Genomic DNA, 26,035 nt, shown 5'->3' with positions numbered 1-26,035 from the left:
TGCTACAATAGAGTTCATTAGCTTTTTATTTCACATTAGAAAGTTATTTTTAAAAAAATAAAATAACATTTAGGTTTTAGAAGTTATTAGTAAGTGATTTTTTGAAAAATAAAAAGTTGCATGATTCATATTATACACTTTTTAGCACATATAGAGAGCATTGTATTGACTTTTTCTTCCCTTAATGACTTAAATATGGAAAAAATAGTGTTCATTGGACTTTATAAATAAGTAAATTTCAATTCCCTGAACTCTATTTAATGTTACTTTAAAAAAAACTTTATCTTTAAACTTAAACATCAATTTAAAGGAATATAACTGAAGATAATTATACTTTTATTGTTTAAAAACAGGAATATCAAATGAAGTTTGACCATTATTCTTAATAAATGTAAAACTACTATTACTTACTTCTTTTTTCTTATGATTGAGTCTAGAGTACACAATTTACAGCACTAAGTTTTAACCTTTATGAATAATTTGTCAAAAAGAAAAGGATTATTTGCTAAAATTTTACCTAAAGGAATGAGATCCATTGTGGCCAAATAAAGATGTATACAATGAGAATGATTCAAATATGATGTAATATTTAATAATTAAGCCTAAGATAAAGAGATTTTTCCTTAAGATTTAAAAGGATTTATTAACTTTGAGAAGGATTTGGAAGAAAACTCCCGATACCTTTTAATCAAATGAGAATAAATAAATACAAAATATTAAAATGAGAATTAAATAAACAAATTGAAAAGAAGGAAATAATGCTTTATCTTACTATGATTTTGGATTAAACTATTATAACTAGGTAAAAAAAAAAAGGTATAATTGATAGTTAGGATATAATTCTTTCTGCGTTACAATTCTGATAAAGGTGAGTTCAAATTGACTTGTTTAGAGACAAATCCAAATTTACATAGTTTAATGTGGATTTGACTCAACTTTGCATAAGGTAAACTAGGTACAATTCATTCCATGGTGGCCCAACTTGATTGCTTGAGGTGAGTTTGATATGACTCGACTTAAATTAGACTAAGTAATTCAGTTCGACGTAGGTCTAACATAACCCCAATATAAATTTATCACGACTTGGATTTGATTGGACTCGACTCGGCCTTATGCGAATTCGACTTGTCTCAACCTAAGGTGGGTTGGACTCAATTCTGCTTGGGTTGTACCAGACTCAATTGAACTCGAAATATACCGGATTCAATTCGATTATGTCTAATGTGAACTTAATTCAACTCAACACAATGTGAACCCTATCAATCTTAACTTACTTGACATGAATATGATCAAACCATGTCTATCTTAGCCTGTGACCTACTCACACAAACTAATCCACAAGTTGAGTCTGATCCATGGAACTTTTATTATCACTTTGTCCTGTGAACCTAATTTTTCTTGTTCTATGATATTTTTTTTATATTTCAACTCACATAAATCAAAGTCAAACCTTAACCAAATTGAAAGGTTTAATAAGCATATGGTTTAGCTTGTAATAACTAGAAGAGTTAACAAGCGTGAAAAAAAGTAACATTATACTATATACTACAAAACTTAAAATTAAGTATGAAAAGTTGAAAAATGGAATAGAATAAAAGTGATGGATGATGAACTTTAGGTTTTCTAAACTTTTGGGTTTATTGGTTCATATAATCTTTACCTGACTCTGTCTTCTTTTAATTTCTATTAGATTTTTTCTCTTTGGTGGATGAACGGAGGAACCCAGTTAGAACATTTTAGTATGAAAAGTGTAAGAACCCAACTAGAATATATATTTGTTGACTAATGAACTGTATTGAGATATAAGTTGTTTTTAGTTTTAGAGGTGGATGATGTGCTTATTACTATGTTTGAATTGTAAACTCGAGATTATTACTAGTGGGACATTGATTAAAAATGTTCTAATATCGTTGTAGTTTCATTCTTAATAAAATAAAGGGAAAATTTTTAACATCAATGAAAATATTCAAACCTTTAGTTGTAATATGCATGTATCTTAAAAAATAATTTGTTTACTATTTCTTAAATTCAAAATCCTATGATGAAGTTTATAAAGGTAATGATCTATTTTAATGAAGTTATACCTACATAATTTACAAAATAAGATGAGAATATGATATGAATAACGGTTTTGATTAAATTGTTTGGAGTAAGTTTAATTATTAACAAGTAACTAAAAGTCTCTTAAAAAATCAATTCAGAAAAATGTTGATCAATGGTTAAATTTGAAAGTTTGGTATATTTGATAAAAATGACACTATCTTAAATATTCGATATTGTTATCAAACTCAACAATATCTGACCAAGTTTATCAACGTTCTTACCAATCTCAATAAACGTTAACAAAATTCAACAAAACAGTTCTTAATATAACAATGTTACATACTCCTTCACAAATGGAATTGCATAAAAAAAAACAACTTGAAGCATGCACACAAAATTCAAATCAATATATATAGTCAAACCTAGTTGGTTTTGAATTATTTCTATCTTTTTATTAATTTCAAACACTTACACTTAATTGGTTAGTTTCTCTCGTTATAGATGGTACCAATTCGTAAGAAACCAGTGATGTTCTTTCGATATACTCAAAGTAATTTGTATCTGGGACCTTACTGGCTCATGAACCCACTACATGTATACTATTATTTGTAAAAAAACTATATAAGTGCAACAAAAATAATTAGTGCAGCAGATACTGTGGCCATTAATATTTTTGAATTAGATATGAGCATGACAGAATCAGATTTGCCGCATCAATTTACGTTCTCCTAATTTATTTTATAAAAGCTTCTTAACCCAAAATATTTTAAGTTTTTCTTTATATTTTTTTGGTAACACATTTAGTTAAGCCCCATGTTAAAAATATAAATATTTTATATAACTGTAACTCATTGAACCATCATAATTATTTAAAAAATCTATTTCTTTTACATTTAAGAACATTTTATTCTTTTTTTAAACATTAACCCGACCATCTAACATACCTGCACTTTTTTAGGTACAATATCCATTTTAATAATGCTGAATGATTAGATTTAAGATCCAGGAATGTGAGTCATAATGTATCTACCAATTCAACTCTATTGGCTCATTAAAGTTATCAGTTTCCAATGGTATATAGACCCCCTCAAAATTTCATGAGACACTAGAGTACTAAATTAATTTCCTTCGCATTTAAAAAAATAAATAATGTTGCAAATCCTAACATAAACATTAAAGTCAAATAGTACAAGAATGTCATATTTATTCAGGTTCATGTTCCGACGATGAAGAGACATGTGAACCTTTTTAAACACAAAAGGAATCCTCTTTTCATGTTTACATTCCCGGACAACAAAAAGGTTGATACTCAATAATGGAGTGTATCTTTGTTACCTGCATCTCTTTTTGCATTTTTTTTTTGTTATAAATAAATAAGAAAAAAAATCCATTACGTTTTAAGTATTGGTTATTAATTAAATTGATCTAAATGAAATTTATGAATAAGTTTATTAAATAAAAAAGGGGAGTAATTTGAATCATTACATGAGATTCAATATATTTTAACATATTGCTAACCTTTGTTATGACAACAAAACATATTGAATGAGTAAAGTTATTCCTCTTCGTATTCCTGTAGAGTCAAACTTTATATTAGAGGCACCCCTTTGGCTACAACTTTTAAATTTGTATATTACTTAAGCTTACCTCTAGTATTTACTAAAAAAAGGTTTTCTTTATAGTATAATATTTGTTTTTATTCATTTTAAAGCCTTTATGTTTCGGTTGAATTGATCCGAGGATCGATCGTTCTTCCTTACTCTGTTCTCTTTTGATTGTTCAATCCTCTCTAAGAATGCAATCAACTCCGATGGGTTGTCGACCTGCAGAAGACACTCTGACGCTCAGGTTATATATGTTTGATAAAGATGTCTATATTTTATTATAATAGATCAAGATCCCAGTCCATCGATTAACCATTAGTGCCATATATTTTTAGACAATACAACCTATCAATCAATCACTCGTAAATAGCGTATATCCGCATTCAATATGGTCATTAAATGTATTAATTGGCCATAAATGATATTTACCTTTCCGGTCAGTTGCCTGTTTTGACTCTAGATTCTCATTAGCCGATTGGTCACCAGGGTATAATACAATTTATTTAACAACATTGCATTCCTATTTTTAAAAGCTAGTGGATAATTAAAAATGAAATTAAATTACGAAGATAAAAGAATTAGTTTTTCTAAAATGTAGAAGAAATTATAATGTATCAAGAATCTTGATGAATTTATGTGTTCAAAACTTAAGTTTGGGTGTAGGTGTAACAAAATATATACTCATGTTAGATGCCAACTAAATAATTCAACTAATTAAGAGACTGTTTTTCAGCAAGAAAAATGGGCAGTTTTAGAAAGGGTCTATTTGAAGATTAATTCTGTTTTAACTTTGTATTGGAGGTAAGAATGGGTAAATGCAAGAACAAAAAGAAAAAGAAAAATAGTGGTAAATAAAGTCGTAAAGAGCTAAAAAAGTAAGGGCTTGAAAAAGTAAAAAGATAAATAAAGAAACTCGTAGATTAACTTGTAAAAAAATAAAATAAAAAGACTTGTAGAGCTAAAGATATTGTACAATTAACATTATAAGCTAATAAAATAATTACTCCCACCCAATTTGTCATTTTGGGTCTATAATCACTAATTAATGTTTATTACATGTGTGAAGTTCTAGTAAACAATGATATAATTGCTACACTATTTGATTTATGATCATTATTCTAATTTAATTAATAACCTATATTATCATCATAAATCATAATATAAGTTAAGAATACCCATTACATATATAATATATACATAAGTGTAAATAAGAGATTAAACAGGTATGGCCAATGAAATATTTTATACACTCATCAGCACTCTATTATCAATTTAGTTGAGTAAGTTAGTATTTTCAGCCAATTCGCCAGCATGTTTTTTTAAAAAAATTGATTAAAATAAAAACAAAAGGACTATAAACATGCTAAATAATAAATACTTACTAATTAAATTTTAATTATTAATTATGATTGGAGTAATATTCTTTTTCAATTTATACCATTAGAGATATTAATCAATAAATTAAAAACTTATTAAACATTTTCATAATTTAGTATGGTTTTAAAAGTATATACCTTTAGTTATGACATGTCCCACTTTTTGATTTCATATCCACCATAGTTTTCCACCTATATATATTAAACCAGGTGAAGGCTAGGAAACGCATTAGAACATTCACTCTCTTTTCCCTTCTTTGTTTTCCCTACGAATATTGCATAAACTTTATAAGGCAGAGAAAATAAAAATATAGAATTGAATACCAAACTGAAAGGGGAAGCTAACAAGTTTAGATAGAAAGCAAAGTCCCATGGCATCTAGCGTTGTCTGTCAATATCCGACCAAAACACAACTTCAGGTTCAGAATTTCGATGATGAAAACGTTGTAACACCAGAAGCTAATAATGGAAAGAAGGAGTGTAATGTAGCACCTAAAGACACATCTCCTACGCTTCCTGGGTGGTATGCTGACGTATCTTGGCCAGGTACTCTTTCTTTCCTACTATCTCTAATGACCCTTCAAATTCAATTACTTCACTCATTTATTTATATATCATATCATATAATTTCATATATGCTTTATTCTAGATTTTAATTCGCTGCCTTTTTTTGGTCAATGCTCTAAATTTGGTGTTTAACTTTTTGAGTTTTCAGTGGGCGTTTGTCACACCTATCAATTGGTACAAGTAGTTTCCTGAGAGGAAAGAAGTAAAAAATGGTATCTTAATAATATTAAAAGAACACACATATTGATAAAAAATTTACTGAGTTTCTTAATTTTGTGAAGTTGTTTAAAAGGTATAAATAAGTTTCAAAACCAGAAAAAATGTATTATTGATTTGTGTTTGTATCTATGCTGATATGTCGTTTTCAAATTTTTACAATAATATAAAAAGTGTTGGAATGATTTTTTGGTACTTTTTATAAAAGAAGGAACTGTGTAAAAAGTGTAGCAAGAATGAGGCATTACTATCTGTACTAGCAACATTTTGAACTATTAACCACACCAACAACTGTACAGGAGAAGCACACATATATAAAATGGAGAAAATCATATTCCAAGGGAAATCAGAATTCCAAGAGCTTCTTGTATTTGAGGTACCTATTCTTTGTGAGCATGTCCCATACTTTATAATCATTCGATTTGTTTTTTATAACTTTGTTACTATTTGATTTTAATGCAACTTTTCGTAATCCATTTTTTTCTCATCTCTACAGTGTAGGGGTTACCATATCATCACACTGATGCATGTTGAAAGTTTGCTCTGCAAATTTCTTTAACATACTTTTCTGTATTTCTTATGAACAAAATAAAATACTGACGGGATGTTGTGAATTGTGTAGTCATCCAGGCATGGCAAGGTTGCAATTCTGGATGGGTATATCCAGCTGACAGAGAATGACGAATTTGCTTACCAAGAGATGCTCACTCACCTTGCACTCTGTTCCGTTCCAAATCCAAAGAAGGTTTTCTGTTCTTCATCCACTATTGCTTTTTAAATCAACTTTCAATTACTCAATATCCCTCAAGCCTGTGTAATGGAAAACGTGATGTGATTACCAAATTTGTTAAACAAGGGTTGATGAACATTACAGGTACTGTTAGTTGGAGGGGGAGATGGTGGAATTCTTAGGGAAATATCACGTCATTCATCTGTCGAACACATTGATATATGTGAAATAGACAAAATGGTGATTGACGTAAGTCTTCTTAACATTCCTTGGATCCACGCTGAATGAACTTTCACTGAAATGAACTACAAATAAAAAACACCCCTCTCAAAGACATTGCTTCTGTTGAATATTCTTACAACCGTGCTAATTTGTGATGCTTTTTGATTATACCCTATATAGGTTTATAAGAAGTTTTTCCCAGATATAGCCGTTGGTTACGAGGATCCCCGAGTGCATGTTCACATCAGAGATGGTAAAAATTTAAACCACTTGTTTTAATCTTACAGAACAAACATGATATATATGTATATAAACGAACCACAGGAGTTTGTGTGTTGTTATTTATAGAACAAATGTTGTAATAATTTCTGCACACGGAAGAAAAACAGGAAAAGAGAGAAGAGAAAAGTGTAATAAGATAGTTGCTTGGGGAGAAACAGAAACAACAGAAATTGCTGTATGAGCTACGTTACTCAATATACTTGTACGAATTTTGTAACAAACATATGCAGGAATTGCATTCATCAATTCTGTTCCTGAGGGCACGTACGATGTCATTATATTGGATGCTTTTCAACCAATGGGTAAAAAACCTTTCTTTCATTCAATTCTTTTACTTAAAATTGGAGCTGAAGTGAGAAAAGAACATAGACTTTGTTACCTTAAAAACAAACAGAAAGTAGTTTAAAGGCTTGAAGGAACGCAATGTGATGCAGGACCTATAGCGGAAGTTCTTGCTGATAACTGCTTCTTAGATTCAGTAGCAAAGGCTCTTCGACCTGGTGGAGTGTTGTCTGCTCCAGCAGACAGCTTGTGGCATAAGAACTTCGTAGTTGCAGATACCATAGCAAAATGCAAGAATGTATTCAAAGGCTCGGTTAACTATGCTTGGACCACAGTTCCTACATATGCAAGGCATTTCTTATATAACTACATATTTACATCTCTGAACTCTAGATATTATAAGAGAAGCTTTTGGTGAGAAGTGTTTATTTATTTGTTTTTGTTTCACAGTGGGGTGATTGGGTTCATGCTTTGCTCCACAGAGGGTCCCCCAGTCAACTTCAAACACCCAATAAATCCATTGAACACGAAGCAAAATGGGGTCGCAAAGGGACCTCCTAAGTTCTATAACTCAGAGGTAGTCCATTGAAACGGTTTCAGTTCAATTTCCTTTGCTTTTTTTCTCTTTCTTTCCAAGTTAAGAATTAACTCCTCTTTGGCCTTTTATTTTTCTTACGACAGATCCATTCTGCTGCATTCTGTCTTCCTTCTTTTGTGGACAAGGATGTTGATCCAAAAAGATATTGATAAAAATCTCAAAAGTAAAAATAAGGAATTGTTGTTAACCCTTTCTACTGTGTAGGTTTCACATGCAAAACTACCATAAAGTTTATAAAAATGAGAAGTTGATAACTTGCCGCCATGTTATTTCTTAATTATTACTCCTGATTCCAATCAGTAGAAATACAATTGATGAATAATGCAACTCATGCACTTACTTCAACTTAGATATTTATGATTCTAGCGACAAGTTGTGCCGAGTCCCACGCTACCAAATATCACGTAGTTTGATGCTTGAACAAAGCAACAACAAACCACCGTCAGTGTCACAGGCTTCTCCGCAACTCCGCCACTGGTCGTAGTGTCCGGTAATGAAAACACTAAAAAGACAACTGAATTCAAAACTCAAATGTAAAACAAAGAATCTATCCGTCAATTGTACTAATCCTCTACATTCATCTACCACCACCCGCTAAAAAGTCGCACAATGACATTTGTTAATGGGGGAATGGACAAGAAAGAACCCTCTGAACAAGTGAGGCAAAATTGAAACCAATCTTTGAAGAATGTATAAAGTTTAACTTTTGAGCTACGCGTACAAGTATCAGATCTACAATCATGAGTAAAAACAGATAAAATGTAAATAAGTTCGTAGATTGGAATGCGAGAAGAGATAAAGTAGAAATTAATCATGTTTGATTTAACAAACGAGAAATGAAAATCAAAATAAAAAATTGAGAAATATATAAAAATAGGTGAAAGAATGTAAAGAGTTTCATTATTTTCAATTGAGTGTCAGTTACAATTGTTTCTGTATATTATATACTCAATTTTCATTTTTTATATTTTTTAACTGAGCGTGTATTGTTGATTGTTTCTAATTGGGTACATGTTATCTTGCTTCACCACGTGTTTAGAGACATAAGATTTTACGATGGAAAAAAGATAATAAATAAAAATATTAAAAAAAGTATAAATATTTAAATGTAAAACATAAAAATTATTTGATTCAATATTATTAATAATACACTATTTAAACATAACAATATAAAAATTATGATAAAATAAAAAGTGATATGAGTAAATTTAATTTTATGAATATAAAATAAATCAAAACAATAAAAAAAGAAAATAAATATGTCTAGAAAAAAAAATAGTTATAAATGTAAAAACATGGGTACTTTGGTAATTTAAACAAGATTACATGTAGAGTTGTCAAAACAGCTAATCCGGTCCGACTCACCACGGGTTGATCACTTAATCCAACCCGACTCAATTATTAACGAGCTGAAAAAATTCGAACATGACCCGACCCATCACGTATTGGTGTGTTAACCATATTGACTCGCTAGCTCATTTAATTATAAGTTTTTTTTAAATAAAAAAGTTACAATTTTTTTTAATTCATCTAAATAAATGTTACACTAAAATGATTTTAAACTCCAAAGACAATTCAAAATAAATAAAAAAGTATCTATAATCCAAAAACACAAAAAAGAACAAATAAGTTTTTAATATTGATAATTTTTGTATCACTCCCATTTATAATATTAGAGTCTTGAATAGATAAATTTATAATATTTTTCTTTCTTGAAACATCTTCTTTATCATCGTCTACAATATAATAAAAAAATGCTAACTGTAACATCCCAAAAATACAGTCTAAAACTATATCATAGAATAATCACATTAAATAATATCACAGATCAGTCTTACATTAAAAGAGAACGTACGGTTGTGGCCGAACGGCCTTACAAAGAAGGACAAGAAATTTTTAAAACTCTACAGAGTGCAATTCTGACCGAACGGTTTACAAAATACTATACCGAACGGTTCTGCAAAAGAAAAGGGAAAAGGTGATCGAGCGATCACCTTACTATCATACTATACTATTGACCGAACGATTCTACTGTTCGGTCTTAACTTCTACCTCGACTAGGTTTTCTTCTTCTAGTGCCCCTTTCAGCAGCTCGTCTCCTTCTGCTCACATCCACATGGATGATCATTGCAACAGAAGGACAACCGAACGTACAAAATAGACAAGACAGAAAAACATAGGGTAAGCTTATGTAATTTAATTCATGTATAAACATACATTTCACACAATCAACCAAACAAGATAATTCATCATTCGTTCATGCAAAGCCTAATACTAGACTAACTGTCCGGACTGTATGAAATCTGTGTAGCTACGATGTTCGTGCACCCGGGTGATGTAGTAACTGGATACCCTCAACAGCTGCCACCCGAGGTTAGTCCTATCTGTCCAAATTAACCATAAAGACTAGGACCTCCTGCCGTTCCCACACATGACTTACCCTCCTCTACATGAGGACGAGTAATCACGAAACATCAGGATGAACCGCCAGCTTAGCATGCCCACATTCATACTTTACAAATTCCAATATACATTCATGAGCTATTCCTCCCCGGAACGCTCGTCCATAATCCAAAACATTTCATCTATATCATATTCTCTTCATCTTTCATTATTAATCATCTCAATTTCACCCTTCGTGCAAAGATTATTAAGGACACCAAATACCGAACGTTCAACCCCAACTCAGAACGAGACCGAACACTTGGAGCGAGACCAAGAGGTCTCCAGTTCCAGAACAGATTAATACCGAGAGGGTTACTACCGGGTTGAGAAAGAAGCCGAGTACAATCATATATCACAAGAACGAATAGAACGAATGTTACTTACAAAGTGAACCAATTAAATGAACTGACCCTTGAGAGCTCAAACTGAACACCGAAAAGACCATGCCAAGTGCTAAGACTCTAGGCCCAAACCAATGAATGCAGACACTTCAAAGAATAATACTTAGAAGAATTCACATGGAGAAACCGTATGCTTATAAATACTTAGCTTATTTGAGTTTACATCAAGAAAACCGAATGTCAGTCAATGACCGAGCACGATAGAGAGAGAACTCTATTGAAGTTGGACGAACGTCATTTTCATCAAGATAGATTATAGAAAAGGGAATGAGCGCTTGGTGTAAGACCGAGCACTACTAAACTTATAGTAGAAGGCTTGATAAATATAATAAGATACCATTTTAAGTAGTGTTTAAGAACAAACGAAAATATACAAATACATATAGATATACTTAAGTTTATAACCGAATACCAAGAAACAACTACGCTTGGCCGAACGCTCATGCACAGTATTACAAAACAAAGACGCTCGTCCTCGACTAGAATTCTTCCCAAATGAAAGAATCCAATTCCAACCAAGTTCACTAGAAAAACCGAACGGTCAAGGACCGTTCAGTGACGAACGTACACTTTCATAGGGAAATTTCATACTAGAATTATTTATCTCAACTCATTTCTCAACATTTATCTTCATAATTTCATACATTCATATCATAGTAAATTTCAATACTTCATACAATCAAAACATAGCAACCATCATATTTCATATTAATTCGGTCAATTCAACGAACGTACATGCAATACAAGCAACATACAATTAAATTATATAAGCTTCCCTTACCTCTGAGCGTGACCGAACGTTCACCGAGGCAGAATACAATTTCACCACTACAGGTTCTTCTACTGTCAACGCTCGACAATTCAAACTACACTAAGTGAAAACCCAACACTATCAGAACCACTCATTTTGAGAATGGTGATCAACACATGAAATCAGAACTGGGTTTGCATGTCTAGGAAAACGAACGACTGAGTGAAGAGAAGGACTTACCAGCTCAGCTTCACAAACCGAACGGTTTATCTGGAAGCTCTTGACGCCGGAAGTACTTCTACGGTGTCTGAACGGAGATCGGAGAAGAGAAAGGGTGAGATTTCGTAGAGAGAAGGAAGGGTTTTTAGAGAGAAGGAGGAGGAAATGGTTCAGAGATTTGGAGAAGAAGGTTGCATGCAGAGGGAGTGGCGTGAGTTTTGAAAACTGAGTTTTACTACCACCGTCAAGGACGAACAGCCTCTCCTCTGCCCACACCTGTCTCCCACTATCTGATTTTCGGATCCTCTTCGCTTGACAGCTGGCGTCCGTTCAGAGGGATTTTGGGTGCGTTTTAAATGGGTTCTGACACTAACTAATAATATTGAAACATAAAATAATAAATAATTAAATTAAATTAGGTGGGTTGGTGAGCCAACCCGACTCACCACAGGTTCAACCCGGTGAGTCAGGTTCTAAATGAGTCGGGTTGAAAACTAGCCCACATAAAACAATTACATTTTTTTCAAACCCAACTCACCTCAAACCCAACTCACCTCAAACCCATGGTGAGTCGGGTTGGGTTGACTGGTAGGTTATAACTCATTTTGACAACACTATAATTATTAGGATCATGACGAAGAAAATTGTTCCGGTTTGAACAATACTTATGGAGAGAGGAGTTTATTGGAGTAGGAAGCAACTTAATTAAGACTAGAAACTGCCTGAACTAATTATTTTGTGTTTTACTTAGTACTAAAGTTAAAATCAAATGATAATATATAAATTCCCATCTTTTAAATTGAGTTAGATTTTTAACCTGTACTTCCTATTATAACATGTTCCATATAGAAAACCACATTTGCTTCATTTTAATAACATGAATACAGATTAAACACGAAAAAGCTGTCAACATGACTTTGTGTAGTGTGTGTATATATTTATTGTAGAATTTCTTAATCATCCAAACAAATTTAACGTTAACACCTTCAAGAACCTTTATTCGAACAGCTGAATCACTCATAATGAGAGTAATAAAAAATGGAACTTGTACATTCCATCACTTTGCAACAGGTTCATGTTGAAGAGTGGAATAAGATACAGATAACAATGAACACTCTATACAAGTAAGTGGAATAAAAACCGCAGGGTCAAAAGAATCCTGATCCAAACAAGGAATGAATGGGGAATTTTACATATTGCTGGTGATTGATTGTACTATAAATACTGTTAAAGGGGAATTTGATTTGTATCAGGATCTTTTGGGGACATAGACATTATGCACAAACCGTAAGGTAGGAAAAAGTATAGAGCTAAAAACACAAGAACACCAAGATCAGCCTCTTCACCAACTGCTGGACGACGCGGACTGATCCAGTATATCTGGACTGCACACCAAAAACAGTACAACGAAGCTATGCATATCATAAGTAGCATCGACTGATATGACTTTTTCTTTATGGAGTTTGAAGAACTTGCTCTGCATGGAAATTTAGGAGAGCAAAAGTTAAAACCATTGTGTGTTTATGATATACGTTGATGATTAACGTTCTAAGTAGCAAAAACTAGAAACCTGTTGATGTAAAAAAAGCCGATGATTAAGCAAGCACATAAGAAGCCAACTACAAGAACAGCATCTGGGGTGACTGGTGCTCTGCTTTGCCACCAGCCCGTGCTCAAAATCCAAGTGTACGTGGTTGTTTTCCCATTCTCCTGAATGATTTGGGAGATAATATATGTTTGTCAATCAATTGTAGTACAAGAGTAATGGTTCAGGACAAATTATGTCAAATTGCAGCATTTTTCTTTTCTATGCACACCATTACATAATTTGCAGTACTGTCAAATTCAGCTCAATTCCAGGTTTGCCTTTGTTTCCATATAAAAAAATAGCTAACACCGTTATATTTAAATGCTATCATAAATAGAAAAGACAAATAGTAGTTCAGTAAAGTCAGCCACGGGAATCAAAACTTTCAAATTACCCTTTTAGAATTTAGACTAAATAGATAAGACATTTAGTTAGACGTAAAGTCCAATTCTTCGTATAGTTTAGAATCTCTTCAATGAAATTTGTTATTTATTAGACATATCATTCTACTCGTTATTGGACCATACATTAATATCTAGTCTCACACATGAAATTTATATACATTATGTGTGAGGAGTGTTGAAAAAACTACATTGATTAGAGATAAAATCAATTTAGAATATATATGTGTATTAAAACCTATTTTTACAAACTGATTTTATGGGATTAAATTAGAGTTAAAGTTCCCTTCTTAAAATATCTAATATAAAGATTTTAAAATCTTTGTTAGTCCATAAGTTAGTTCAAGGCAATTAATTTAAATCATTTATACATATTTAATATCTATAGCAATTTTGTACCGAAAAAGGCTAAAATGTAAAGTCCAGGTCTGTTCAAGAGTTTATAATATCTCAGGTATTGAAATGTATAATTCATACACTTTCAAAGACTAATTAGGGGTTACTTCTACCGTGGGAGAGCAGAAAGGTGTAATTCAAAGAAATGTAATTAACTTGTATATTATACTTTTACATTAATCTTAAATTACCCTTAGTCCTACTTAAATGATATTTCAACAAATTCCTCAGCGTTTCCATTGTTTGAGTTGAACTGAGGTTTGTTCGTTATCATTTGGTATCAATCAGGGTAAGTGCACAATGATCCCACACTGGCAGAGCGTGAGGGATGTTAGGCTCTTTATGGATTTATAATCTGAAAATCTAGTTTCTTTACTTTAAATGTCCATATTAATAATTTAAAGCGTGAATCCAAACATTATTCATCCTTGTGTGATTGATTACAAAATTTAGTGTTTAAAGGCTTGATTGAAAGCTTACCTTATTAGAAATAAGAGAGATAGAAAAGAAAAACTGATACATATATATACACACATAAATATACACTTTGTTATTGAATTTATATTCCACATTGTCTAACATGTGATGGAAAACTTTTATTTATTTTTCCCACATTTTGCAGTTCATCTGTTTAAGTTTCATGATAAATCTCATGGACCTATTGTAGTAAAAAACAGACGATAAAGAGTCAGATTTAATATGCACTTAAATTCATCTCCATCAAATGCATCTAAAGAGTCTGTGAATGACTGATGTAACCCATTTGATTTTATACAATTTGAACCTAAAAGCTCAAACAAACCATCACAACTACAAAAACATAAAAATCAAAGAGGAAATGGATGTATCATATTTATACAATAAACAAGCACTAACCCTTTAGACAATGATTCCTTTTCACATAGAAGAAACAAAAACATGACACGCTGATTCAGTCATCCCTAGTCACTGATTATGCAAGATGGATGGATTTCATAAGATGTATAAGACGTAGTAATATCCTTAAAGACTTGATACCGCTTGAACTAAAGCTTTTGGGTTAACTTACCAATTTATTAGATAATAGAAAACCAGAGATGTAGGAAAGCAAACACAAAAAGGCCGGCAACATAAAAGGTGCCGACATGTTACCTCAAACAGATGATCAAGAAAGAAGTGGGTAAAAGAGCCAGCAGATATCAAGAAAAAACATTGCATCCTGGTAAGGGGGACCTGCAATCGGAGGTTAATAAAGTAGAAAATGATGAATTTTGAAGAAGGAGGAAAGAAAAGGAGTGAGACTGACCCTGGAGACGGAATCAAGAAGGTGTGTGCGAAGAAGATAGGTGGATATCCGAGAATAGAGAAAAGAGAGAGGAAGACCCAAAATAAGTATGTAGTAGAAAGGATGATGGATGAGATTTGCAAGAGCGGATCCCAGAGACTGAGCAGGGCCATCAGAAAGTGAAGCAAGCCACTCTGAGAAAGAACCAATATCAGGGCCAAAGAAGGCGTTTACTGTGTAGGTAAGTGTGTGGTGAGGACTAAACCTTCCATTGGTGATGGTAGTGAGAGCTAAAGCAGAGGCCATGGCATACATGAGGTGAGGACCAGGGCCTGGCATTGCAACCTAGTTTCACTTTGTTAGTTCAGGTTTTGGTTATTCCACAAAACTAACCACCTCAATAAGTAATCTAATCCCATTTTGTTAGTTATGTTGGATACTGATACCGTTTCTTTTTTTGCCACTTTTACCCTGCAGCTTCCACATCAGCCACACCATCAAAGCTTCTCAATTAGTCCAACCACCTACGTCTCTGTTTATAATACAAACATTTTCAAATAATTTAACTTTAAATAACTTTTAACTACCATTCTGTTATTATTTTATTTTAAATATCTAACCAAATATTTTAAATTAAATATCTTATAAATCATCAAAATTTTAGTTTAAGTTTCTGAAAAGAAATTAATTTTTTCTTCTCATGTATTAGATTGTATCTTTAAATGACCATGAAGTATTTTTACACTTTTCTTTTTTATCTTTTAATTCGCTATCATAACAACTAGTGTTAGACTCGTTTTTTTTTTTAATTTATGTTAAGAAAATTAATTTATTATTATTATATTTAAAAAATATTTTATTTATATAATTAAATTTAAGTGTTATAATTATATAATCATAAATATATAATTAAATAGAGTTTGATAACAAAAAAATTAATAATTAATTACAGGTATTTATTTTTCTATGACCTTAATTAAAAATAAATAATATTTTAATATTTATTTTTCTAAGTTAATGTAATAGATTATAGAAAGTACCATTAATAATATCAATACTATATGGATTATACTAATAATAGTACTTAATAATAAAAATAATAACAATACCAATACTAATAATAATAACACAAATAATAATAATATTTGAATATGAATTTGTATATTTAAATTATAAAATTGATACAACGATTATTTAATACCGTGTGGTAAACAATTTTGTTGTATGATTAAAATATATAATTAAATTTTTTAATTATATATTATATTAAACTCAAATACGTATCTATCTATAGTTGTTAGAATAAAATATAAATATATTACGTAATGTGATTTTATATAAAATAAGTATATTACAAAATTAATGTTAAATTTGTTAAATAGAAATACATATAGATAAAAAAATTTAAAAGAGAAAAAAATATTGAAAAGGTATTACACTGTAGAACTACAGAAAAATTAAGTTTAACTTAAATAGAATTTGTAACATTCACAAACAATATTGAAATCATAATAGAAACATCATACAATCAATAAGATAGATTTGTTAACATGTTGAAAAAAAAAATATAAACCATTTCTATAGTTATTTAAGATAATCATAAAACTAACTTTATATTCAACAAGTATAAGTATAAGAACCTTTTACAAAATAGTATCTCAAAACCACCTATGAAAAGATAAAAATCAAGGAAAATAAAATATTATATCTACTAAACATCGGAACTCTTGTCTTCTAAAGTTTGTTCAATCATCACCTCCTCAAAGCTCACACCTACCAAATTATTATCTTCACAAGAAAAGAACACATAGAACAACACAACCAAGAAACATATAAAAATGATAAACTAATTGTAAAACAATTACATATGGTAAGATCAAATATAACATACAAGATTAATCACACAATAGTATAACATATTTCTCAATCACATCAAAGACTCATATTTGACCAACTCTTTACAATCTAATACAAATGTCGAGTCATGAAAAGGTTTTTCACTTTTTTTTTTTTCAATAATCATCTTTATGGTGTGAGTTTAAGAAAATGTGTGAGTTTAAGAAAATGTCAAGGGTAAGCATGTGCTAGAAACTAATGGAGCTAGAGCGTATAATAGAAAGCTTAGTTTCAAAATTTTCTTTTTTTTATAAATACCTTATTTTGTTTTTGGTTAAAAATAAGAAAATATATATTTTAAGATAGCAAATATTTTTTTATTTTCATAATACTAATATCTTATAAAAAATTTATCTTAATAATTTCTAACACTTTTATAAAGTTGATTAACAAAGTGTTGAAGACTACATAAAAAGGAAATAATAAGGCCGTGTTCACTTCTAGGAATTTTACTGTTCATAATTGTTTGTGTAGATGAATTATTGATTAATTTATGTTTCTTTGGGTTGATTTGTGAAGACTGAATTGCACTGATTTGCGAGATATCCTGATTTTATTCATCTCGTTATGTTACTTAGATTTGTAGGGAATTGCAACAAAATGTCATAAGTGCCCCAAACTATTTGTAAAATACCACAATAATACTAACGTTATTTGAGTGTTTGAAACTCAAAAAAATGAAGAAAAATGAAATTTGACTCACACATATTCGATTCGAAAAATGGATGTATTTGATTCCAAATTTCTGAACAAAAACAAAGGAACTCGTATTCCGTTCCAATGTGTGAATCTCATCATTGGACTTTCATTTTCGTATTGTTTTTTAATATATTCATTTCTAACATTTCAACTTGTAGATATTTTGTCCAGTTTTATGTCTATGTAATTCATTACTGAATCATTATTGTTTTTTCTCCTGTAGAGCAAGCATCTCTCTCCTCCTATGCTCATCAATTTTGTTCTCTTATTTCATTTTACTAAATTATAAACTTTTAAAATTAATTTTATTTTTTTTTCTTTATAAATATTTTTACAATTAAAAATAAATTCATTTTACTAAAATAATTTTTTGTAAAATATTAAAATTAATTTTAATAATTAATGTTAATTTTTGACTTTTTATAAACATTTTTACAATTAAATATAACATTAACAATTTTAATTTTATATTACTTTAATAACAAGGGGTATTTTAGTAATCTTTAATTTTTACAAATTAAACACATTTTTTTATCTGTTACATTAATCAAATCCTATACTAATTCTCACACACTTTATTTCCAAATCCACTCTCAATTATCTACGGAATCCACTAAAAAAACAACACAAATATTACTTTCAAATCCCCTCAAATCCATTTAATTACTCTTTTCCAAATCATCTCCTACAAATCACCTCATGTGAACACACCCTAAATAAAAATGGTTTGATAACTTTTTTTTATAACTAATTAATAAGCATTTTATAATAATTTACATATATCATAAATATAATAATAATAATAATAATATATTCTTATAAATAATGAAGAAAGTATTAATTTTTCAAAGAAAAATCATTTTAGAATTATTTTATTAGTAGAGAAAAAAAGATGAAAGTCCTTGCTAGCTAAGTAAAGTTGGTTGTGATTAAGTAAAAAGTAGAAAGTCCTGCACAAGCAACCGTCTTCACCATAGTTTCTTTACCAAAATGCGATCCTCTACTATGCGATGCTTCACCATATTCACCCTGGTACTTCTCCTTTCGCAGGGACACGCAGCGTCCCATAAGCTTCTCTCTTCTCCATTTTCAACCGCTCTCGAAACCCTCCAAAAACAACTCGGGTAAACCCTTTCCCTTTTCTCTCATTTTCTGTGTTCAAGCATTGCTCAAGTTTTTGTTTTTTCTGCGTCAGCTACACCTTTAAGAGCATTGATCTTCTCCGTCGCGCCATGACCCACGCCTCCTTCTCCGAAGAAAACAACAAAGCTTTCGCCATTCTGGGCGCCGCCGTCATCGAAACTTCCGTCTCTTTTCACTTACTATCTAAAGACGTTGATATTTCTCCTAAAGAGCTTAACCGTCGATTGTCCCAAATCACCAGCGTCGACTCTTCCTGCGCCGTCGACGGAACTCGATTAGGTTTGCAAAAGATCGTTCGCGTCTCGCCCAAAACCAATTCCTCCGCCCCTGCCGTCGTTTGCGGCGCATTTCGAGCAATCTTCGCTGCCATTTCTATTGACACCGGCAAGTCCGATGATGCAGGTAACGTCTTCTGGAACCTTCATGGCGGCGACCTAGGATCTGCCGTGGCTCTTTGAACTAAGTTTAGTTTTTAAGTTTCTTATGTTTGTGTTTGCTGCTCAAGATACTTCATAGTGACTTGTGTGTTGGTTGTTTATAGCTTCTTTTTAAGACAATCTAGTTACTGTTATTAGTGTTGGACCACTAGTTATGCTGTGAAGCAGCGAATGATAATCTAGTGTGATCTATAACTACTTGTTTGCTAACAGAATGAGTTATGAAGCAAGCTATGTAGCTTTTTTTTTTTTGTTATGAACTTGTCATGTCGTCTGGCTATGGTCAAATGTCAATTATTTATGCTGTTATTGTAAAACTCAATGCTTAAATTGACTTACACATAGGATATTAAATCGGTCTGCTATAAGGGTGAAGACATGAATTTGGTCCTCTAATAAAGGGTGTTTTAAGTCAGTTTTATCGAGTGTCAATCTACTTTTTTTCCTCGAAATACCCTTGAAGTTGAATACCTATTTGGTCTTTTAGTTGATGTTTATGTTTTCTTTACATCATGAAAGACAAAAATGTTGCTTGAAATGTTTGCAGGACCTATTCTGATGTAAAGTTGGGGTTACTGGTTTAAGTATTTTAACCAGGTTATTGTCTCTTTTCCTAATCATTGCCTTGGTCTGTTTTGGGTAAATCTTCCTTAGTTTTTACATCCGGTAAATTCTCATGAAGCTGGGAGGAGTAATGTGTGAAATTTATCACTAAAAGCTGATGCTTGTTTCATTTCACCGTTTTTAAACTCGTTTTCTGGGAGCTGATACCTAACTGCAGGTGGTGCAGAACCGATGTTTCTTACTTATCCTTTTATCTTTGAATAATACCTTCTGAGGGGTGTGTTAAGGTAAATAACATAATTAGGTGATTATGCAAGAAAGTTCAAGTCACAAGCGTTGAATACGATAAGGCATTATTCAGTAAGTTACTCTTTGAATCTTACTGAAATAAACTTAAAAAATAGGCCTGTAGTTATAGCCGAACCTCAATTTTCATTTTAAATGTTAATGTAAGTTGAAATAAAGCTTGTTAAAGCTCTCTTAAAACCTGCTAAATGTTGGAGAAGGGAAGTAAGACTGTGTGATCCTCATGGCTTTTGGAATGATGTGGATTATTTTCAAATACCAATGTAACATTATATGATGACAATGCCTTCATATTAGAATCGTTGCATGAAATTGTTCTCGCCACTATGGTTTGTTAACTGTCATTAGATGAGTTTGATAATGGATGACACGAAAGAATAATGACTAACAGGGTGCTCGAGAAAATAAGTTAATGTGAAGGATACATAAAATCTGAAAAAGCATGGGTGCCCATTAATTCAGATCTAAATAATTGGATTAATCTATATTTTCTAAAATAACATTTTTAAACAAAATAGTTTGTTGCCAAATGCATATCATACACATGTTATTTTCATACAAATTCAATTAATATTTAGTGAGACCCATATAAAGTTTATTCAATGATGATTAGTGTGCATGACAAAACTAATAAAAATTGGAATGTTGCACATTAGTATTCATTGCTATTCAAAACAGATTATAAAGTTAATATATACTTGACAGATATAGCAGCAAGAAATCACAATTCTAAAAATATCACATCATTAGTTTTACATGCATGTTAGTTATAAATTTTTGGGAGAATCTCATAAACTATATTCTAAAACACATTAAATAATAATTAAGGATGTCATGTACCAGAAAGAACTAGTCAAGAATCAGAAAAAATAGTTATAGGTCTTCAATATATGTTATAATAATTAGTAAGTCTTGAGAATGGATATTAGTAAGCTAATCAAGCTACTTAATTTATAATTTGTTCTTTTAAGGTTTACGTCATGTGTTTAGTATAGTGTAAATATGTTAAAAGTTTCTAAGTCTAAAATGTTAAAAATGGTTTCAGCTTATATCTTTATTTAAGAGTGAGTGAATTGGTTCTTTAGTAAAATTTGGTTTTTTAGTTAATAAAAACAATTTTCAAAAACTTCTTTAATCAATGATGTTTAATTAAGGTAACAATCACCAACATACAAAAAAATTTAATGAAAGAATGTACAATAGATACAAGTTTTTATACTGCTTCAATTTTATACAAATTTACATTTAGTTATCTAATAACATTAGTTAGATATTCACTAATAATATCAAAAGTTAGAATTATAAAATTCACTTACATAACTTACACTCTAGATATGTAAAAAATTTGAAATTTTTTCAAGATTTACAAAAAAAGAATAAAGCTACACACAATTACTCTAACTTATCACTAATAAAGTGAAAAGAACACAGAAGAGATAAATAGAAAGAAAATACAATAAAAGAATTTATCTAATTTCTAAAGATGTTATAATTTTACCTAATGTGTAGTAATAGAGTTTTCAATAAAATTTGACCTTAATATTTTTTTAAAAAGACTTTTTGCAAATGTTAATATCTTAAAACATTCTCTCTCGTGTTCTTTGTAATATAAAAAGAACTGATTAAAAAAAACATATATTTGCTTTAAAAAAAGCTGTTAATGGATTAATAGGAAGATAAAAATAATATTTCATTTTTTACTATCTTAATCGATTATCCCAAAAATTAATCAATTAATGCAAAGAAGAAAACATAATTTTAATTTTACATTTTAATATAATCGATTAAAAAGATAATTTTTGCATATAATTGTATTCATGTGAATTGAATGAAGGTGCTTTTATAATTGTTGAAAATATAATATAAAGAGAGTTGATATTTTGTATCGTATTTGTAAAGTGGAAAAAATAAAATAGAAACTAGATAATTGTGAAATTCAGATTGAAATAAAAATATGATCCAAATCTATAGTTTGGATTGTGATAGGCAATGGATCATTTAAAATATGAAGATATTAGGAGACCTTTTTGTAGTGATTATTGAACTCTGATCTTCCACAAACGTCCGTCCAGTCTAATAAATTTTATGATTGAGATGTTTGGTCTTTAATAGGATGGGTGTGCAGTGGAATTTTCATGATGAACAAAGTATATAAATAGAAAAAAGGAAAAACGCAATTTTGCTGTTAATGAAAACAATGAAATTCCTGACTTTAGTGAATGAAGTCAACGTTGGCTCTTCCTTTGAAATCGAGAATTGAGTGACCTATCCGGCCATCTCTTTGTTGCACATATTTTGCTGTTAAATAGTTACTTTGACCTTGTGAACCAGGCAGAAGCTATGATTTTGATGGGAAAGTGCATAGTTTATGGGGAGAAGTGTTGATAAGATATACATTGTTTTTAAGAGCTCAGTGTTACTAGTCCAAGCAGTCAGACCAATTACAAAATCATCTTGTTTTTCTGTGGGCGCCAAAACCATCTCTTTTTTATAAAAATAAAAATACACAAATACGATGTGACAGATAGATAAAAAAAAATAGGAAAAAGGAAATAGTGAGAAAAGTGATATTAGAATATTTTGTACTAAAACTAGGGATGGGGATAATATTAATAATTGATAAATAAAATAAAATAAAATAAAATAATAAAAGGGGTAGTGAGTGAGTGGATGGTGCGTAGTGAGGATGAAGAGAGAGCCTATTAATATCTGGAGAGCCCACTCATCTTTTTGCGTTTCTTCAGAATAACCCAAATCTCATCTCAGTTGCTGACATGTCCATCGAGTTTGAATCTCAATCCATTTCCACCCCGACGGCCCAAGCCCAAGACAGATCCAACTCCGGCTGCGCCTTGCTATTGCCTTCCTGCTGTCTGGGGCCACGACGCCGTTCCTCATGGTGGGAGCGCGTCCGCTCCACCTCCTGGTCCCACTCCAATTCACCTTCATCCGGTGACCGATGGTGGTCGCGTGGCCTCAGGGCGCTCAAGAAGCTTCGCGACTGGTCCGAGATCGTGGCCGGCCCCAGGTGGAAGACCTTCATTCGCAAGTTCAACCGCAACCGCGCCTCCAAGCGCATGCCCAAGTACCAGTATGATCCAATGAGTTACGCCCTCAACTTCGACGAGGGCCATAACGGGGATTACAGCGACGACGCCGCCCTCCGCAATTTCTCCACGCGCTACGCCGCCGTCAACGTGAAGTCAGTTTCCCCCAAGGCCCGTGACACCGACGACGCCGTTTTCGTGTGAGTGGTGGAGTGGGCACGGTACTACGCGTGGTTAACGCGGTGAGTCCTTTGGTTGGTAGCTGAGGCTGCCCCTTCGCCTTACTTTTCACTTTTCATTTCCTATCGCCAATTATTTACTCTTATTTATTTTCCTATATAGTATATACATCCCATATAAATCGGAATGGTCACATTACTGTGTATATACACTTTTTTTATTTTTTTTCCATATTCTATCATAAGTAATTCAATTTTTTTTTTATGGTTGGAGCTTGGGTTGGGTGGGTGGGTGGAGGATCCAGCAATTCATCTTTGATTTGACTTGATAATAGCATTTGGTAGTGATTATGAATATTATTATTATTATTATTATTATTATTATTATGAGGTGGGGGTTTGCTTTTTGAATAGGCAATTGCAATTAATAGACTTAGGTACAAATTGGGTATTTGTTTGAAGTATGTGACGTTCTTGAACCCTAAAAATTGTCATTTTCATGAATGTGATGAATGAAAGTGGGGTGGAAGAAATGCTCTTGTAAGTAGTGGAAGATACTTTCTTATGACAGCCTACACCCTGTAAACACATTATTCAATCAATAATTAGATTGTGACATTTCTTATCTTTTATTTTTACATAATACCACATCTTAATTGCCCTCAAATCGTTTTCTTTTTCTTTATCTATATAACCAATTCATTTAATTTGTTAAAAAAATATTATCAATGTACTAAATAAAATTCTTTTTTATTACTTTTAATGCAAAGCACACATGTTCGTAATATTTAATAAAAATCAATAGAAGAAAACGTTGAGGTAAACAAATTTAAAGTGTCGTAAAAAATGTTAAAATTTCTTAATGTACAGCAACTTAAACACCTACGACGCGTTATCTATAGTTTTGTACTTGGAGCTTTTATTTGCATTTATTTTAATATGAATGCAAAGTTACATTACGTGTTTGTTTGATAAATTCATAAAACATGCTAATAAAAAAGATTAACTAAAAAATTTTAAAATTCCATTTTGTAATTATACACCATTACAATAATTACAGCTATTAATTCAAAAATAATAAGTTTGATCATAAAAATATAAGAAAAGACTTATTTGCGTGAGGTTATATTCGATAATACTGATAGTTTTTACATATTTTAATAAAATGATATTCACATTTCCTCTATTTTTAAGATTGGCTACAATGTTTCTCATGTCTTTATGAAATGACGTCAATCTTCGTTATATTTAAAGTTGACTTCAATACTTATATTTCTAAGAAATGACATCAATCTTTGTATTCTAAACAAAGTAACAATCATATTTTATATTTTATTTAACATATTATATTAAATGAGGCTTAAATAAGTAAAAATATAAACACTAAAAATTAAAATTTAAAGATTAAACAAATTTTCATAAAGAAAAAATAAAATAATTTAAATACAATGAGAAATGTGAACGTTAGCTTTTTTTAAAACACAATAAAAATGAATGGTACCTATTAAAAATATATAGATGTGAACAATTATTTAAAAGTGAAACATGAAAAATATGGTGCTCGCTCCATTGATGGTCTTTATGGGCAATGAATTGACATTATTAATAATTAAGGAGCTAATGAGAAGAAAAAAACTAAATCCTCAAATTAGTCTTCTAAATTATATGAACTGTTTCTAGTTTTAAATACTTTAAAAGTCAATGTTTCATTGGAAAGTAAGACACTCTTATATAAATAAAACTACATTTATTTTGGTACCGATGTAATAAGAGGTTAAGATTAATTTGTTTTCGTGAACATGGGATCCTAAGATCATATTATCAATCTCCCATGTTTCAGGTCTTACTTACTTCAGACGTATATTATAATTATTTCCCACAAGCTGTCAATAAAAAATAATCAAAACGGATAACTTTCTGTAAAATAAAAGACTAAATAAATGTTAAAAATCTCAAACAGTAGAATTTTCTATTTATACAATCTAAATAATGGAAGAGTAAAATTCTGAAAAAGTTTGTCCGCTAATAGGTGGTATAATGGATAGGATTTGAGATTTTGTTTGAGACAAGACAATGAGATACTCTTTCGTTGCTTGTCTTCAATTCACATTGATACCAAACTAGTGCGCAAGGCATGTTAGGTCATATTAATCAGCTATTGCCCGAGCGTGCACATAAGAATTCGATAAATTCTCTTACAACTTTCACTTCAATGAGTACGAATTTAAATCCTCTAAATTTTTGCACACAGAGAATACGACATTTTTAAGATTTTGCAGCAACTCAACCCTTTTTTTATTACAGAAATTAATATGGATTGCAAACTTTCGTTCCACGTTATCAAATCCAAAATTTACTACGAATGAATGTCTCTTTTCC

The 26,035-nt window shown here is 31.0% G+C and overlaps 4 protein-coding genes across 4 annotated transcripts; 3 read left to right on the top strand and 1 right to left on the bottom strand.

The window, feature by feature from the left end:
* Nucleotides 1-5,394: 5,394 nt before the first annotated feature.
* On the top strand, nt 5,395-8,107 carry LOC108338007 (spermidine synthase). Its single transcript, XM_052867957.1, has 9 exons — nt 5,395-5,569; nt 6,106-6,182; nt 6,429-6,551; nt 6,681-6,785; nt 6,939-7,011; nt 7,271-7,342; nt 7,475-7,673; nt 7,773-7,899; nt 8,004-8,107. The coding sequence occupies exons 1-9, from the start codon at nt 5,395-5,397 to the stop codon at nt 8,067-8,069; spliced, it is 1,017 nt and encodes a 338-aa protein (XP_052723917.1). The 3' UTR covers nt 8,070-8,107.
* A 4,658-nt stretch (nt 8,108-12,765) lies between these two features.
* LOC108335098 (uncharacterized) lies at nt 12,766-15,784 on the bottom strand. Its single transcript, XM_052871636.1, has 4 exons — nt 15,407-15,784; nt 15,253-15,333; nt 13,307-13,446; nt 12,766-13,213 (listed from the first exon to the last, which is right to left on the bottom strand). The coding sequence occupies exons 1-4, from the start codon at nt 15,722-15,724 to the stop codon at nt 12,964-12,966; spliced, it is 789 nt and encodes a 262-aa protein (XP_052727596.1). The 5' UTR covers nt 15,725-15,784; the 3' UTR covers nt 12,766-12,963.
* Nucleotides 15,785-18,899: 3,115 nt separating this feature from the next.
* On the top strand, nt 18,900-19,877 carry LOC108335917 (protein NUCLEAR FUSION DEFECTIVE 2). The gene is made up of 2 exons (XM_017572131.2): nt 18,900-19,104; nt 19,176-19,877. Exons 1-2 carry the CDS (start codon nt 18,971-18,973, stop codon nt 19,579-19,581), a joined length of 540 nt encoding a protein of 179 aa, XP_017427620.1. The 5' UTR covers nt 18,900-18,970; the 3' UTR covers nt 19,582-19,877.
* LOC108335891 (uncharacterized) lies at nt 19,385-23,921 on the top strand. Its single transcript, XM_017572095.2, has 2 exons — nt 19,385-19,525; nt 23,175-23,921. Exons 1-2 carry the CDS (start codon nt 19,517-19,519, stop codon nt 23,679-23,681), a joined length of 516 nt encoding a protein of 171 aa, XP_017427584.2. The 5' UTR covers nt 19,385-19,516; the 3' UTR covers nt 23,682-23,921.
* Nucleotides 23,922-26,035: the final 2,114 nt, after the last annotated feature.

This window comes from Vigna angularis, chromosome 1 (genome assembly GCF_016808095.1).
Source record: "Vigna angularis cultivar LongXiaoDou No.4 chromosome 1, ASM1680809v1, whole genome shotgun sequence".
NCBI lineage: Eukaryota > Viridiplantae > Streptophyta > Magnoliopsida > Fabales > Fabaceae > Vigna > Vigna angularis.
This window is presented reverse-complemented; position numbering and strand designations above follow the sequence as displayed.